Source organism: Dioscorea cayenensis, chromosome 14 (assembly GCF_009730915.1).
Source record: "Dioscorea cayenensis subsp. rotundata cultivar TDr96_F1 chromosome 14, TDr96_F1_v2_PseudoChromosome.rev07_lg8_w22 25.fasta, whole genome shotgun sequence".
In the NCBI taxonomy this organism is placed as follows: domain Eukaryota; kingdom Viridiplantae; phylum Streptophyta; class Magnoliopsida; order Dioscoreales; family Dioscoreaceae; genus Dioscorea; species Dioscorea cayenensis.
Genome location: NC_052484.1, coordinates 2,506,084 through 2,525,411, shown reverse-complemented (window position 1 = coordinate 2,525,411; position 19,328 = coordinate 2,506,084). Strand labels below are relative to the sequence as shown.

At 35.0% G+C, this 19,328-nt stretch overlaps 1 protein-coding gene across 1 annotated transcript; it reads right to left on the bottom strand.

The window, feature by feature from the left end:
* Positions 1-7,072: 7,072 nt before the first annotated feature.
* On the bottom strand, positions 7,073-17,987 carry LOC120275604 (acyl-CoA thioesterase 2). Its single transcript, XM_039282228.1, has 17 exons — positions 17,826-17,987; positions 17,628-17,723; positions 16,450-16,517; positions 15,934-16,015; positions 14,110-14,156; positions 13,900-14,025; positions 13,233-13,310; positions 12,584-12,671; positions 11,668-11,780; positions 9,694-9,753; positions 9,499-9,615; positions 8,859-8,980; positions 8,679-8,735; positions 8,258-8,359; positions 7,939-7,985; positions 7,784-7,845; positions 7,073-7,357 (listed from the first exon to the last, which is right to left on the bottom strand). The coding sequence occupies exons 1-17, from the start codon at positions 17,854-17,856 to the stop codon at positions 7,280-7,282; spliced, it is 1,374 nt and encodes a 457-aa protein (XP_039138162.1). The 5' UTR covers positions 17,857-17,987; the 3' UTR covers positions 7,073-7,279.
* Positions 17,988-19,328: the final 1,341 nt, after the last annotated feature.

Here is a 19,328-nt window from a genome sequence, read left to right as displayed (position 1 = left end):
TATAGATAAAAGCTGCCTACGATGATGCATAAGATAAACCCAGGTAAAACGTGTGTGATCATCAATAAAAATAACATAATATCGATTGCCACCTTTAGATACAAAAGGAGCAGGGCCCCAAACATCAGAGTGAATGAGTTCAAAAGGGGCACTTGTTTGAGACTGACTCAACGGATAGGGACGCCAGAATTGCTTTACCAAGTTTACGACCCAAAACATGATAACATCGGCTGAGGAGAGACGAGCCTCCCTAGGACGCCTCGACCGACAAGAGAAGACATACTGAGATCGACACAAATGACCAAGACGATGATGCCGCGGGATGATGAGATATAGTAGCAGCATAACAGTGAGAAATAGACCTGTCTGAAGAGGGAAGACGAAGGGAATCCAGCGCATATACTCCACTATGGCGGCGAGCCAGCCCAATCACCGCTCCAACGTGATCCCTCGCACACGACAAGAGGTCCGGTCAAAAATAACCTGACAGTCATAATCAGTGAGTTGACTAACGAGACATAAAGGTTCATGGATAGGTGAGGGACATGAGAGCAGAGGACAGAGAAAGCACTCAGTGGAGAGATGACCAGTGGAAGAGACAGGTAAAAGTGTGCCATCAGCAATGCGAACACGAGTATGAAGATGAGGAGGATGAGAATGGTGAAGATGAGTGGCATCATGTGTCATGTGAAAGCTAGCACCAGAGTCAAGAAGCCAAAAAGGACGAGTGAACTACCCGGAGCGTGGAGTAACCTCGAAACTGAACGTGCTCGACGAGAGAGATGTCGCCGGATGTGATCTGCTGAATCGATGAAGCATCACCAATAGTCGCCACGATCCGTAGGGAGAGAGAGATGAAGGAAGTCGATGCCGAGTGCATCCCGAGTAGCGGGGTGTGGGAAGGAGCGCGGAGTCGGTGATGAAGTCATGCGTGAAAGGCCCTCGGGCCGCTTCTTCCGGCAGCTACGCCAATGTAGTCCCACAATGCCACAATAGTGGCAAGTCACGCCTTCGTCAGCCGAGAAGACCGAGAAGCAAATGTATGAAGAGGACGGGTAGCTGGTGAAGGAGCGAGAGTACGAGTAGCGCAGAAGTGCACCGCCTCGGAAGGAAGCTCAAGACGAGTCTCCCTCAAGACGAACAATAGTGAATGCCTCATCTAAGGAGTGTGTGGTAGGAGCATGTAAGAGCTGGGCTCGGGTCGACTCAAACTCAGGACGTAGACACATAATGAACGCCAGACATACGCGCCGTGACTCCTCATGGCGACGACGACGGCAGATACGCCTCATCGCAGCAAGCGAGGAGCCGAGCAGAGGTGGGTAGGGCGCGAGAGGGTGTGAGGGCATCAACTGGCGCCATAACCCACAGAATCGACTATAGTAATGATCAACGGTATCCCCCTTGATGCAGAGTGTCAAGGGCCCGATATAAGGTATGAGATCCGCTCGATCGAACCGCAAAGAACGGGCGCCCAAGTAGCTCCACATCGCCGAAAGCAAAGGGTAGATCCGCAATATCGGGTGCGAATATCAATGGTAACAGACTGACAAATAATCATCCGTGTCGTAGAATTATCTACAATCCACTTCTCAAGCTGTTGCTCATAAGCTTTGAGAATGGCGATGATCGACGATCATCGGAATCAGCTGGAGCAGTAGAAGTACCGTCAACATGGGAAAGAACACGAATGCCATCAAGAATGGGCTTGAGAGTAAGCCGCCATGGAATATAATTGGTGCCATCAAGCACCACATCGAGTGGGAGATCATCGCGATGACTGGACATCGTGAAGAACTCCACTAAGTCCGTGACAGTCCATACTTAACTATAGGATGCTGAAATTAAATTACAAAAAAAATCAGACAAAATAAAAAAATAAAAAACAATTCTCAAACAAGAGAATAAAACCAAAAGCAACCAAAAAGAATAAAGGTGGTCGAATGGGGATCCGGTCGGGCGACTCAGACCGCGTAAGCGCGCGAGGTCCCGGGCGCTGGCCGGGGCGAAGCCGGAGGCGAGCGCGGCCGAGCGCGGTAGGGGGCGCAGCCGCAGTGCTGGGTGCGGTCGCGGGCGCGAAGCGCCGGGCGAGGTGCGGGCGCGTGGCGCGGGGCGCGAGCGCCGGCGCAGGGCAGGGGCGCTGGGCGCGGCGCGAAGCGCCGGCGAGGCGCGTGAGTGCGGTCGCGAGCGCTGGGCGCGAAGCGCCGGCGAGGCAGGGTGCGGTCGCGGCCGCGATGCGGCGCGAAGCGCCGGGCGAGGCAGTGGGCGCGGGCGCGGGCGTAGACGCGCAGGGGCGCGGCCGCGCGCGCAGGGCTGGGGCGCGGTCGCGAGCAAAAGGGCAAAGGGCGTGATCGGAGAAGCAGCACGGCCGGAACGTAACGGGCGGCGATCGGGGCCGGAGAAGGAGTGGCGGGTTCGACACCACCGCAACCTAGGCTAATCTGATACCATGTTAGAGAGTGAGAGGAGAGAGAAATGCTTGAACCATTGATCTCAATGGACAAGCTCATGTATAAATAGATGATGAAGTGTACAAGTACATATAGTGTACATGGTCTATACTCAGGATATACATACACATATGTACATGTATCTAACAAGATGGTGGGTGTTCAAATCAGAACCAATTAGTAAAATTGGGAGATAACAAAGAAATTAAAGTGAAGGGCAAAGGTGTTGTGGCACTTCGAACTCAATGTGGAGAGGTAAAACTTTTGCACAATGTTCAGTTTGTTCCAAATCTAGCTCATAATTTGCTTACTGTGAGCCAATTACTTAGTAGTGGTTACTCAGTTAATTTTTATAGTGCTGCATGTCACACTCTTAATAAGAAGACAGGAAGATTATTGATAACTGTCTCCAATATAGAGAACAACATGTTAACTTTGCAGTTAACAAATGTGAAGACTTATGGTCTCATTATGAATCATGAAGATAACACCAAATTCTGGCATCAAAGGTTTGGGCATCTTAATATGAAGAGTTTGAATCAATTGAAGAACAAAAATTTGGTGACTGGAATGGGCAGTATATACACTTTGCAAGTTTGTGGAGGCTGTGCACTTGGGAAACAAACACTAAAATTTTTCTAACTGATGGAGCCTGGAGAGCCTCAAGACCACTTGAATTAGTTCACATTGACTTGGTTGGACCTATGCAGACAGAGTCACCAGGAGGGAGCAAATACTTTATATTATTCACAGATGATTATAATAGAATGAGCTGGGTGTTCTTCATATTGAAAACAACTAGTTAAGCTGAGTTGAAACTTTTAATAAAAACTGATTTATATAAAATCATTTTAAAAACAACTAAATATATAATATAAGAGTCTCTATTTCATATTATGTTGAATCTATATGCACAAGAACTTATTAAATACTAACAAAAAATATATTGTATGTAAAACCTTATAATTTCATGATTTGATTTTGTGATCCAATTTTGTTTATCCCTTCTAATTTTACTAAGAAAAGAGTTTTAACAATGAAAACAAAATCATTACCAACAATTTTGGTGTTGTAAGCTCACTTGCATTTGTTGTTTAATTCGTTCAGAGGGAGTATAAATAAAGGAAGTTGCAATGCTTGAACAACCACCAGAAACACTATGCACAAAAGAGTGGTATTCCTGCATTCCCACATCAAGCCACACCCAATGAGAAGAATAAACACAAATGATTATTGATTTGTTAAATTGATAAGACTACTGAGAGCAGAAAAAGAACCTTTGGTAAAATAGGAAGGAGAGCTTCCTTAACCAATTCATATGTAAGTGTATAAATTTCTGAAATTGGAGCTGAAAAGGCAACATTGGTACTGATTCCCCGGAAGAATCCCTTCACACCTACAACATATAGATTCAAATTCTAAATCAATGAAATATTAGATCGAATACATATATAGCATCATGTCTTACCTTGTTTAGATGCCATCATTCTTATAATTTCAATATATGATTTCTTCTTCAGATGCCATCAGTCTTGATTGTATCAATAGGGTGTAAACAAAGGCTCACCACTGTTCCGGCCAAAGCTCCTACAAAAGCATGCTTATTCATGTCCAATGCAAGTCATATTCTTTCTTGTACTACCAACTGATGATTTTGGAAATGCGTCTTGTCATGATCCCTTGTGGCAACAACACCATTCATTTCCTTAGCATTTCTGATTGGTTTAAAGGAAAAGTTAGGCCCAACAGCCTTTTCACTTGATGAAAATTCATGTTTAAATATGACATTGCTCTCTGTAGTTATGTTATGAGGTATATCTGGCGAAATCTCCTTTTCAATGGTGTTACTGCTGAAATCAGGCCTTCTTACTTGCCAATCAAATTGAGAAAGGATTTCAATTGTTTTTGTCCATTGGTATTTTTCTGATAGGCTCTCGCAGAATCACTGACATCTACATCTCTACTGATGAAAGAATTCTTGATATCAAATGAAGCAAGAAATAGCACTTTTCGAAATGCATTGGGATTTTCAAAGTGTGGGTTTGTTGTTCTCTTTCCTCTATTAAATTTCACTCTTTCCTTTATATCCCCAACTAAAGGACAAAAATTGAAATACTTGCTTTTTCACCAGAACACACTGATTCATACTTTGTGGTGTTTGTGGTATGAGAAACTATGCGTGCATTTTCCTTCAGCCAAACATTGCGCAATTTTAAACGATTCGACATCTAATGGAATCCACCAACATTCAATTAAATATTTGACACTTTTTGATTGCTGAGTCACAACATATTTCTTGAAAGACACAGCAAAATATCTATCTGCAGAAAGAAGTTAAAAAAAAATCACAATACAACATAATTGTGCAATAAAAAAAATGCACACAATTAGCAAAAGCAAGATAATGACAAACCGATGAAAAAACAACTTCATTCCTGCAATATGTAAACATAAATCTACTGACCCATGAGCTATATACATGATATTACAGTCACAAACGATGCATTGTTAATAAAAAAATTAAGCAGCTAACCAAATTATTGGCATGCGATTTCTTGGATGAGGTTTGGTCATTGACCAAGGAACATTATCTATGAACTTATGACTTTATAAAATGAAAAAAAACAGTTAGAAACTTTGGCAATTAACAACAAACAACATAAAATTTACTCACAATAATTTTAGATTTTCCAATTTCTGCTTTGCATAATTAAATGTAGGACAATTCACAAGAATCACTGAATGAATAAAACTAAATACAAATAATTCATAAGATCAAACATAAACACTATAAGAAAAAAAAATCCTCACTGAATGAATAAATTCATACACAAACATTTCAAAATACTCTTCCAGGATTCAGACAAACAAAACTGCAAACATTTGCTATGTATTTGATACATAATTAGGACAAAATCAAACAAATTGATAGTTTCAGTGCCAACCTTATTATCATCAGAAAATGAATAGATTCAAACACAAAAACTTCAAAATACTCTTCCAGAACTCCCACAAACTAAATGACAAACACTTGCTCTATACATTTGTTACATGAATTGAACCAAGTACTTTTACAAAAACTTTGGGTTTTAAAAATCTCACTGAATGACTATATTCAAACAAAAAACACTTCAAAATAATCTTCCACAATTCTCACAAACAAAACTACAAACACTTGCTCTGCATTTGATAAATGGCTTGAATAAAATCAAACAAATTGACAGTTTTGATACCAATCTGACAATCATCAGAAAACTTTGGATTGAAATTACTTGATTGAATCCACTTCCACTAAAGATTTAAACTTGAAAGACAAAGCTTTTCTACGAGATATAAAGAACAGAGCTTTGAGCAGCGCATGATTGAATCACTTGTAAAGGAGGGAAGTCGTTTATATAGTTAAAACCAGAGTTTTGTTTGCGTATATACCCTTGCAAATCCATATAATTTTAATTTTATCCCTGCAAGAGGGTTTTTTTCATATACACCCTTGTAAATTCATATATAATTTTAGGGTTACATGCCCTAACACATGCTTGGTCAAACCAATGGCATCTAAGAGGTTAACTTATCATAATGAATTTTAAATGATGTATTATAATTATTTGTTATTGCCTAGCAAAATTTATGTGTTCATATTGTAGAACATAAATTGCATGGAAGGTATTAAGATTTGTGCAAATTAGGGATGTAACTTCATAAATTTTAATATATCTCATAAACTATGATACTTTGGTACAACATAAATTTTTGTTTTTTTTTTTATACAAATGTGATAAGCCAGTATAGTGAGGGGCATACACATAAGTCGGGAACCATTCATTCAGCTTGTGTGCTCTCATTCAGCTCTTTTTTGTACTCACAACCAGGGACACACAGACCAGGAATTATTTATTCAACTTATGTGCCCTCATTCGGCCCTTGTCTACATAGACAATTGGGGATCCGTCATTATCACTACATTTAATAAAACTTAAACTCAGGAGCTCTTAAATTGTTAGACCAATACCGTTTACAGTGGGGCCAATATTACTTGACCATAAAACTTTTGGTTTGAATTTTTTTTACCATAAAAATAAATTAGAGAAATTTAAATTAACCAATAAATTTGGAAGGTTTGTTTAATGATTTATTTAAAAAAACAAACAAACAAACATGTGCACTACCTCAGCATATGCTTTACAATGAATGAGAAATAAACGCTTTGGAAAAGTCATTAGCAAGCCATAACATGAAAGATAATCTTTGTTTAGTTCTTGAGATCCAAAGTTCTTATATTAATTAATTACTAATTCCGAAGCTTAATTAACATTAATGATGGGGTTGTGCCAAAGTTATCCAAAAAGCCATTCATTGAAGATCATTCTCTTCTACTTAATCACAAATTAATCATATATTAAAAGGGTTATAAAAATTGGAAATTTTTTAATATTATTTTTAGTAATACCGATGAAATGAACATTAGAAACACAATTTCATCTGTCTAATTTTTGATAAATTGAAACCTTTATAATCATCGCAACGAAGATCGAAAAAAAAAAAAATTAATTAAAATAAAAAATAAAAAAGAAGCAAAATTGATATACATTTACTCATTGAATGCACAAATGGACATCAATATATTGAACAAAACATCTGGACAAATCACTGTAATTTAATACACTATTGTACATTGTGAATTAACACAATTATAATACAAGTCAATGAAGAAGATTGTTCATCAGATGAGAATATAATTATCACTTGCAATTTCCGGAAGATCCAATAATTTAAATTCTCAAAAAAAAATCTAAGGGCGGGACGGGACGGGACAAATTGCTCATTAATCTCTACATTTTCGCTCGAGGGGCTCGATTTGTTGGCTTCACCTCGCGAAGTAGAGCCTCTTGCCTTAATGACATCACAAGCTGTGCATCGAGATAAATAGCCGGAAAAAAAAAATCAGAAAACATGAAATTATACATATGCCCTTGTAAAAAAAATCGACATTCTTACCTACATATATCCCTATGATAGTCAATCATGGGCTACTGCACTAAACCATTAAAATATAAATGCATACTATTGTAATAGTTACATTTTCAAGATATAAATCTACATGAAAAAAATTGAATATATAACTTATATAGTTCAATATCATACGGTAAATGTTAAGCGATACACCCAAACAAAGGTTATAAAAGACATTGCACCTAGTTTCTATCTATTGTTAAATGACAACACAGGCTATATACTTTGCTATTTCAATTTTTTCGGTATGAAGTTATCTGCATGATTTCAGGTTTTTGAAGGGGTAAATGTGTAAAAAAAAAACTGATCGATAAATCAATCACCTCTCCCTTTCGGTTAAACATACGACCAGTACTTAATCCACGGCCACCGCAGGAAGATGGAGCTTCAATCTATAAGAAAGAAAACAAGAGGGAAATTCAGAGTGTCGTCTCCGTGTTTATCTAATAAACAAGTGATCAAAGCCAATAATTACCACAAAACAGAAGCCAGTCATCGGCTTTCACAGGCCTGTGGAACCAGATACTGAAAACAAAAGAAATAAAAACAAATAAAACATCTTAAAAAGTACTGCATGAGAATTATAATCCTAATCGACAAAATTCAGCACCTATTAGAGTAAGTAATAGACCAATGTCGATTAAAATAGTTAATATAGATACGAAATATATAAGTACTGCATCGGTTTAAGCTTTTCAGTTGAATTGAACACGGATAATGTGTTTAGTTCATCTCTAAAAATTTTGGTGGAGTGGAAACAGGAATTAAAATAGAGTAAGCGGGTTAGAGAAACATACGAGTGATCCAAACTGAGAGCGAGTATTTTCATTTCCTTCCGCAAGTGAGGTTTTAAACTAATGCTTCCAAAGAAAAAATCTGAAGCAAATGCTAAAGCACATCTGCAGCATCATAAGTCGGAACCAATTAGCATGAAAGAATTTGTTAAATGAATAATAAAACACATAATGTGATTAACATTTGTGATCTACTAATTCTCATTAGAAAAATAAGTGCCTTGTTTTTCCTCATCAGCATTAGGTGACACACCACTGGACATTTAAACTTCAAAGCAAACCAAGCTTTTTCACAAACAATAGAATTCCATGTTATCTTGAGGACTAGCATATTAGTTTTGGCACAACGGAAAGAATAATTTAATTCCTCACATTAATATGAAAGAAAAAAGAAAGAAACAAAAGACCCAATATGATCTTTTACCTATGCAAAGCTTGTTCGTCTGAAAGTTCTCCTCTTACTTTAAGCCAGTACTTCAAAATGAAAACAATAAAAATGATATCTATAAATACACTCCTGAGAAGAAACAGTATGCAATGGAATGAAGTATTGTTATAAATTATCATAGATCATAGGCATTGAAAATTAAAATCCTCAACTAACCTTGGTTTAAATCGTTCTTCCAGATTGCTCGGTTCACAAAGCCGTATATCTATAGGGCCAGATACCAGAAATTTTCTCACTAAAAGCATTTGCATAGAAAACTGATAAAATGTCATCAGTAAAATTCAGTTCGTCAGAAAAATATACCAACATAATGTGATATTTGATAATCTCGAAAAATCCTGAAAGGAACTAATGCACAACCAGGAAAGTATATATGTTTCCTATTTAATTAAAAAGTGACTCTTGTCATAAAGATAAAGAGTTAACGAATGAAATAGTTGAGCTTGAAAAAAAAGAGAAACATGCATAATATAATCTTCATGGGATGCAAGGTGACTATCTACACTGTTTTCTTGAAACTCATCATGAATTAAAGATTAAATAAATCATTTTAAACAAGTGTTACTTATCAAATATATCAACTCATAAACAGCTCCATAAACATAGAATATAAAGATAAGATGGTCAATAACACATGCTCAATTCCCCAATGTAAATACCTGAGTGAATCCTATAAAATACAACATGAGAACATTGTAACGTAATCTCAAGGAATCAAATGTCTATGAATGTTTATCTGAAGAAAATCAGTGTCATTATATATGATTGAAATTGTATTGGTCGAACATCAAGTTAAAAAATAAACAAGGAGTACCACAAGCAGATGATAACAGAAAGGTGAAATACTAGATGTTCTTACACAGGGGAGTGGACCAGATTCATTACTCTCACTTAACTCTTCAATTGATTTAAACTGCACGGATTTACATGAAACCAGCATGTTACTAGGTTATTTCATCTGCTTTTGAGTTCATAGATGTACAATACCTACTGTTTCTGGGGCATCCACATGAGGCATCAAGTCATGGTGTTCAAAACCAGCTTCATCCTTCTAAAACACAAAATACAAAACATGAGCAGTAGCTCTGTGGGAGGTATACTGGCCTTAGCATTGAAATTTACAATGTAATCTAAATCTGATGAGAATTAAGGAAAAAAAAGCCTAAAAATCATCATATTGTAGCATGGACAAGATTTTGGTCATTGGTTTGATGAATGAAATATGGATTATCTTTAGATGTTTGTAATTATGATTGATGAAAAAGTCCATAAGAATGAATCGATTGGCATGAACCAAATCAAGTCCCTAGTAGCGATAACAAATTGACAGGGCTTCCCTGAACCATGCATTGCGAAACATTTTCAATGAACATTTAATGGAATTCAATGACAAAATAGACTATTATTAACATTCAGCAAACAGAGACTCTCATGATATATCCTCTTTAAATATGCAAGCAAGTCTGTAGCTGGCATACAAATGATTTTAATGGTTAAGATATAGGACCTTTTGAGAAGAGCACCAAATAGTGTTCCTATACCAGCTCATCACCTTTTGAGAAGAGCCAACTTGCCTAAACTTACACAAAAATTGTTACTCTAGTTTTTATAACCAGCTACGACACAAAAGGATAGGTTAAACACAATATAAAATCATTCTAGTGAAAATGCCCTGGAATGTGATATACTGAAAATTTGAACTAGAATGATAACTTCAGCAGAGGTGATGATCTGTAGAAAAATAAAAGGTCAAATACCCTAAATAGTCCCTGTATTTTTTTAAATGTACCAATTTAGTCCCTTTATTTTAATTTGGACTTTGTCAGTCCCTCTATTTTTCAATGTAGGCAAATTTGATCCTTGGGTTAACGTCTATTTTGTTTACCGTCCAAAAACTATTGATGTGGCATGATTAAAATATTAAATATTAATAAAAATTTAGTTTTTTTAGAAAAATATTATATTTAATCTAAATCGGATTCGGGTGCAAGTTAGACCCTAGATTCAATACCTAAAAACAAAGCTAGGGACATTCACAATTGTCCTTTCCCTCCTCACAACCCCTACTTCGGCCGCTGATTCCAAGTTGCCTCCTGTCAAGACAATGCTACAGTAGAATTTTGATGAAGTGTAATAATTTCAAAGCCTAATTAAATAATATTCTTATATGATGTAGGGTGCTAACAGTGGAGGACTCATTATCGGAAGGGAAAATTCACAATCTTCTTCATTTGTCCACTGCTGCAGACCTCCTTGTAATATTTGTTCTCATTTATTTTCATAGTTGCTGACCTCTTTGGTTATTTATATAGGTTATATGGTGTTTTTGATGACCAAGCAAGAAAAACTGCAATGGTTGCTGCAAAGAGAAAGCGAATGAGGAAGTAAGCCAACATACAATTGTAGCATTGGAGGTTCTAGAATTTTCTACACAGCAGAGTAGAACAACACCTGCAACAAAGGAGAAGACTTAACACTGAAGCTTGGAACACCAGTTTGTGATCTTTTTTTTATTGTAGTTAGTTATCAATATCTGTTGTTTGGTTTCTTTTGGTTGTAGACTTTAATTTCATTGTATGTCTTTAGGTCACAATTCCAAGGCAGTTTTGTTTTTTAATATGTAAAAGTTAGGTACAGAAAATTGTTTCTATGAATTTGATAAATTCACTAGAATTGGAATTTGCCACGTCAATAGTTTATGCCACGTCAATAGTTTAGACGGTAAACAAAACAGACGTCAACCTCATGATCAAATTTGCCTAAATTGAAAAATAAAGGGACTAGCGAAGTCCAAATTAAAATAAAGGCACTAAATGGGCACATTTAAAAAAATACAAGGACTATTTAGGGTATTTGACCAAAAATAAATAAAAAGATTTAGCATACTATTCAGTCCTAATTCACTCCCACACTACTTCCACACAGAGTAAATACATGAAAAATCATAGGTGTTCATGAAATATACCTGGAAAGAAGCTACTAAAATGAATATGACCTTGCCATGCTGTTTTGCAGCTACTTGTCTGGTAGCAAAATTCTGTCCATCATTTGCTCGATAAACTTCATATATAATTGGCACTACAATGAAAGATGTGCAAATATAGCATCAGTCTAGTAAAGCCTTAAAAATGTGAATATGAACTACGATAATAAAATGGCAAAAAGGATTTAAACATATTCAGAAAATAAGTGTGGGGATCACTGCAATTTAAATAGAGGAATGTACATATGAATCCTACAAGCTAAACCAGTTCAAAATAAATGAATAGTACTTATCATGACATCCCTAAAATTTTCTCTCCATACAAGAAATCAGATTAAAAATGAAAATCCTACATCTAGATTGTGGTCTAGTTTCATGCAATTTACTTACTAAACAAAGTTATCTATTGTAGTTTTCACCTGATGTTATGAATTGTTAAGTCTGGTCAAAAATTTAGAATACTTCATCAAACCAGCAAGGTCGTTGATATAAATCTTTATGATAGTGTTTTAGGAATGTGGATACTGAAAGGAAGCAAGGTATGAAAAGGTTCCCTTGTTACAAAAATGCATCAAACTAAAAGATCCAAGAGAAGACAAAGCAACAAACATGAAAATCAATGAAGTAAACGGCATAAATAGAGCAGGAGTACAAATCATACATCAAAGTAAATTCCCATGCATTCATCAAAAGAGACTGAGATAACATCAAAAACAAAAATGAAAAATCCATGTGCATAACATCCGAGTGTAAAGTACATTCACATGATGGGACAGTTCCGATACATAAGAGAAGATTACGTTGTATGGTGGATCAAAATATTTTGAATTCATAAATCAAACTGCGGCAAGAATGAATGGGTCTAAGGGAAGAATCAGAAAAAAATAGATGCATTTACCGTTTGTTTCTCCAGCAACCAGAAAATAAGAGTGGAAACTATGCACAGGTTTAAGGTAACTCACAGTCTTGGTTGCTGCAGCCAAAGCCTACAAGAAGTAAAAAGTAATGTTTTTTAAGAGATTCTAAAATGGAAGCTTTAGAACTTCATGTAAGCAGCAATTTTTTATAATTGCTAGAAAAATATGGAAAGTGGCATATACAATAATACTACGCAATTAAATTAATAAAATATAACAAAGGATTTGATCAGAAACGAGAGAATGCTCCCTCTGATCAGCTCTTAGGTGAGCCTCAAAACAATATGACTTAAATGTGTGTGTGGAAAATTTGAGAGTGGCCCTTCAGAATTGGAGAAATGCGACTTATATGAATTCTGCTTCCAACCAAAACATTAATATATAAATTGCAAAAAGTATAAAACCAAATTATATGCACAGAACTTGATTTCAACATTATGTTTTCCTTTTGAAGAATCCTAATAACCATACAATTGAAGAAGCTTTAGAATTGGATTTTTGAGTAAGCTGAAAATTCTACCACAGCCTGACTATTTTTTTATGAGCTAATTTTTTCTGTTGCTCAATGCGCCAATAAAAGTTAAAATTCTGAAGCTTGGCATTTAAAGGCTTCAACAGAATAAAACATGCCTGTCCAATCAACTGCCCTCCAAAAACATGACCAAATGTTGGAGCCTCAGGCAATGTATGCCCATGAAATATATCTACCTTGAGAAAAAAAAAATTTAACGGATTAGCGCAAACATTAAAACAAACAAAGAAAGGAAAAATTCACAGGAATAAAAAACACATAAATTTGCAAGATTGATTCTGAAAGAGTAGTAATGAATCAGAAAGAAAGCAAAACAGTCACAAACTTTCATCACAGAAAAACAAGCCATTTTCAATAAATTAATCCATTAACTGCCAAAGAATTGTTTTTAAGACACCAGAAAGGGTAATATCTTTCACCAGAAGGAATCACACATTATAGTGATTTCATAGGATATTAAGTATTAAAATATATTAATACATACATGTGTACAAATATGGGATTTGAAAGCATAGTAATTTTGTTATTTTGGACAAGTTTTATTTATTTATGATCAGAACTTTCATATTTGTTTTTTTTTCATTATTTTAGTAACCTCTACAGGCAGACTTAGTTTAATTTCTTTCAGAGTCAGTTGATCTGAATCAACAAAAATTGAGTTGAACCTACTCAAACAATTGGTGTAGGCCTATTCTCTGGGTAAAGCTGCAGATACACGCAAAGAAAAGTTTGTACAGGCAGGATTGGCGGACTAGTTAAACTTACTTCTTGGGGCTCCAAGCTCAATATGTGCTGCACCAAAGCGATGCCCTCATGCGTTTCATCTGCATTCCAGATAGATTTTGGATGTAGTAGATTGCTATTTTCATGTCGCAGAACCAGGCATATTAGCTACAAAGAATGCACTAATGAAGAGGATACCAAAAACTGTTCCAAATAAGATTGTAAAAGTACAAAGAACTAAAGATCCAATACCTTGGATAACGCAATTACATTTACTTCATAGTCAGAACCAATGGTACCTGTCAGGTCGTAGAAGGAAAGACGAGATACACTCAAACACAAATGTAAAGTGAAATTAAGAAAGAAAGCATCATGAATGCTACAAATAGTTCTTGTATTAAGTGAAGCAAATCCCCTGCCAATGCTAGGAAAAAGGTTAAGCTTCTTTCAGAATGGACACTCAAATGTGTACATTCAATACATATTAGTAGTTAGCATAACAATACAGAGACCAACATAAAAAAATAAAATGTCACACTATGACACTTAACACACATCCATCTCCATAGACAGCTCACCACTCATCAAATAGAACCAACCTTTAAAGTTCTACTTATTCCTCATATACAATTTTTCTCCAATTGAAAATCTAAAATCTTGATTGAAGCTGCTTCCTTAACTTTTACCAGTTAAGCATAGAGTACAACCAGATGCAATAAGCAACATTGTTTCCATATAGCATAATGCTATTACTGAGAGAATTATACGTCACCTTCTCACTAAGCTCATTTAGGGTCCACTTGGATTCACTTATTTTAAGCCCAAAAGTGCTTTCATCGCAAATTACGAACTCTTGGGTCCAAACATTTATGTTTGGAATCCAAACAGGCCCTAAAACACCAACATAGATTGGGATAGACTTGTTGAAGGATATCCATCTCATCTTTGGCGAGATTTGTGAAGATGTTATTGTTTCCCTCGATCCAAGGAACCCAGCAAATACCAACTAGAAGTAGTTCACAACAGGCAACCATCTGATTAGGCATGCTCCACCTGCTCAAAAATTCCTTACTTCTGTTTAGGGATTTCATCAGCTAAATATTACAGATTAGTATTTCCAGACTCAGCTTTCTTATCATGCATCTAAGAAAATGCTCCACAGATTGTATGTCCTCTTTAAATGATAGTCCTAAGTCCTGGTTTAGCCCCCACAATTTCTTCTAAACAATTTTTTTTTAGTGATCAATATCTTACCAAGCAAATAAAAATTTTCATTTTCCTAGGACATGAGCTCTTCAATTCTCCCTGGTGGCACATTGTTGGTAAGCTACTGTAATCCACTTATCCACCTTATTTCATTGGGAGTAATGACTCTGTCTAAAATTAAGATCACCCCTTGATCTCCAGATGCTGCTCCAAAATATGGTGTTGACTTCAATTTCTGAAAATTCTTCACCAGATTCCTCATATATATATATATATATACACACATCTATATAATTAAAAAAACTGATTGGTATTCCTTATCAATAAGGTTATCCCAATGAATATCTTTCTCCTTTACAATTTCTTCTGTTTACAAGCAACACTTTGCTAACGCCTTGAAGATTTACAATGCCAAATCATCTTCTTCCTTTCAAAAAATCTCTAAGGCCTCCATTTAACCAAGAGGAAAAGGCATCTAATCTTGCATAAGCATAAGGATAGCAATGCAATACATAGGTTACTTGAATGTCATCCTTTATGAAACTCTATAGTTGCCCATTACTTAAAATTCACTTCTCATAAGTAACTCCAATCAAATATACCCAGGATTACTAACAATATAAGATTAAATTAAGTGTATCATGAAATATGTTAGATAAAAATCTAAATAACTGACTTTATAACCCACCAGATTTCTCGTATAATTTAAATTACAAGCATTACACAAGCAATTCCTCTCTGGCAAATTTACTAAACCTTACATTTTATGACCTTTAGTTTGATGAATGAAAAAAAATTTAATGTAAATCAGATCTTATACAAATTCTTCAGATGACAAAAGTAATAGATAAAATAAGCTAAGATGCATACAATAGCCAAAATAATCATATTGTTTCAATTGAATGTCTGAATGGTTTCCAACCAAAACTTCAGGAGAACCAGATGAGCAAGCCTGCAAAGAACAAAATAGAAATATAAATTACTTGAACCTCAACTGCTTTAGTACAATACAGTAATAAAGACAAAAAAAAAAAGGAAGAACAGGAGATGAGAATTAGTCTATTAGACTAGCATACTGATCTTTTAGTTCTAAAAATTGGAGTTGGATCATTATGAAGATATGACCTATAACACAGGAAAAAAACATATGACCTATAACACAGGAAAAAACTAGACGATATAATGTCACTCATGTAACATAAAAAAGCTTTATGTCAAATAGTTCTCTCTTTTTTTTTTGCCAGGGTTGCCACAAAAGGTGTTATGGAAAGTGGCATACATCAGAAATCCTATTGTGATAATGAGCACTATAAGAATTAAGATCAATGGTATGTCAAACTATTTCAATGCGTAGAATAGGGCATTAAAAGGAAGATGCATCCATACCTTCCCATCCCAGATTAAGTAAAGACCCTCCCCTTTCTCTCCCTTGCGTACTACATGTTGACCAGAATCTAAAACAGAGATCCGATGATAAGGGGAAACTTAAGTAAAAGAACGAAAAAAGAGAGATATACAACCAACAAAAATCTTTTGCATTACGCACAATAAGAACAAGCAAAGATTTCATTATTCGTATAATATATCAAGCATATAACTATCAGAAACTCCACCAAATATCCATCCTGTTAGATGCAAGAACATTAATCACATATCTAATATTAATAATAAGCCAAAACCACAATGTCTGAAACTCATTATTCAATGCAAGAAGCTCCATCATATGCCCCTATTTAACAAATCCAAAAGCTTATTCTTTTATTTCATGCAAGTAAGTAAACCAATAAGTGGCAAAATTCCATCTTAAAACTTCTTATCAGAGTATATGAAACTCCTTTCGCTACAACACAATTAACGAATCAACTCTATTTACAACTCCAAAATCATATCTTTTTTCAGTTCACAAGCAAGCAAATCGGTCAAAAAATAACCAAAACTACACAAACCTTTTTGTCGTTGCACAATTCAGAAACAACTTTTGTTACATATCACACACAAAACAACCCAAAACCCCATCCATATTAAACATGTCCATACTGTACAATTCATCGTCAAAATCCACATAAAACTTCTTATCAGTGTAATTGAAACTCATACTCATCCAACCCAATATCCTTAGTAATCAACTCTATTTCCAAGTACAAAATCACACTTTTTGTCTTTTTCCATGCAAGCAAATCTGAAGAGAATAGTAGTCAAAAGTATTTCATTAATTGTTATGTGTGTAGTCCATGAGTATAGGCCTAATTATACAAAGGTATTCTACTTATATTACCAAACAACAATTTTTTTCTGAAAAAGACAATAATAGTAAACTAATTATGCTCTTAGAATATACAATCAAATCTCTTAAATATATGCCGAAATCATCTAAGAATAATCTATGATATTAAAATCAATCAAAAACTAAAACACTCCAAAAACCTACTGATCATTGCACAAACAAGAAACAACCCAAAAACAAATCCACCAATATGAACTTCATATCCACACAATGCAATAATCTCCATCACAAAATCCAATTCATAAGTCCAAACCAATCTTTATCATGAGAAAAACCTCACCAAAATACCGCACTTGGACAAGATCAGCAATTTTATTAAGAGACGAACTAGGAAGCCTCTGCAGCAAAGGGACTTCTCCCAGAAACTCAAACACTGCTTCGCATCACAAGAAACAACAGCCATTAGCTCATTATCAACAAATCTGGCTGAAAACAAAGAGAAGAGAGAATAATCAAGTCTAAAGTTTCTCAATTTCACCTGCTTCTCGATCGATTCGCTCACAATCCATTGATAATCTCAAATCCGACCTTTTTTTTTAGGTTTTCCACAGCTAAAAACCTAAAAACCAAATTTTTATTTAAAATTGTGCACAAATCTCCAACCTTTTAAACAATTTTCCATCGTTTCCAACCAAAGAATCTTTTTAAAAATACTTCAAATGGTCTAGTTCAATATTTTTAAATTTTATTTCATATTATTTAAATGAAAAAAATGTGGATCCATCATCCATGGCTTTTTTTTAAAATATTATATATTTTTAAAATAATTATGTAAATAAGTTTTTTTTACAATAATTATTGATTTAGGCAAAACGGTGATTAAATCACTGTTTTTGCATTAATCAAAGGAAAACGGTAAAGGATTTATCCATTTCCATGTTTTGCACAGAATACCGTAAACCTTTACCGTTTTCATTGGTTTTTTATTTTTATTTTTTTTTTTATATAATTTTTCATTTGAACCCTTTAATATAACATTTTAATAGTTATAATTTTTCATACGGTAAAGGATTAAATCACTGTTTTTATAGTTTTTTAATATAACATTTTAATATTTTAATCTCTGAATAAAAAATCACAACAATCAATGCACTATTCAGAAATGCACTGTACATTTGGGTTTAATACTGTTTTTATACTATTCTCGAGGCCTGAGTGTTAATTATTTGTTGAAAACAATGATTTCAGCGTTATAGAGTAGAAGAATTTTCTAGGAGCTCTATAAGTCATCTTAACCGATGCATCTCCGTACTAATAGACAACAAATGCAAGAAGAGTATTAGACTCAAGTGTAGAAAAAGTATTAGACCCATTAGAACTTACCAGTGTACACTTGGGTCTAATACTCTTCCTGCACTGTTTTCAAGGCTTGGGTGTGGGTCACCTGTCGGAGATCATGATTTCACTATTCTAGAGTTATAGAGTGGAGGGATTTTTCTAAGAAGTGTGTAAACCACGGTAATTGGTGTACCTACGTATTTATCTGTCTTTTTGATAATCCCTTAATATGGGTACTTGTCGTTTATTAGTATGGAGATGCATCAAGTACTGTGGGTTATAGACCTCCTAGAAAAATCTCTCTACTCTACAATCCTGGAAGGATGAAATCACTGTCTCCCATAGATGACCAACAACTAGACCCTGAGAATAGTATAAGAAACAGTATTATACCAAAATGTTCAGTGCATTTCTGAAATAGTGCATTGATTGTTGTCTTTTTATTCAGGGGTTAAAATATAAAAATATTATATTAAAAATCTATAAACAAAAATAAAAATGTAATTTAAAACATTTAAAAGGTTCAATAAAGAATTGTATGAAATATTAAAAATAAAAAATCAGTGCAAAGCATGGAAAACAGTAAAGGATTTACCGTTTTCCTTTGATTAAGGGAAAAAACGGTAATTAAACACCGTTTTGTCTAAATCGGTAATTATTTTAAAAAATACTTATTTACGTAATTATTTTAAAAATATATAAT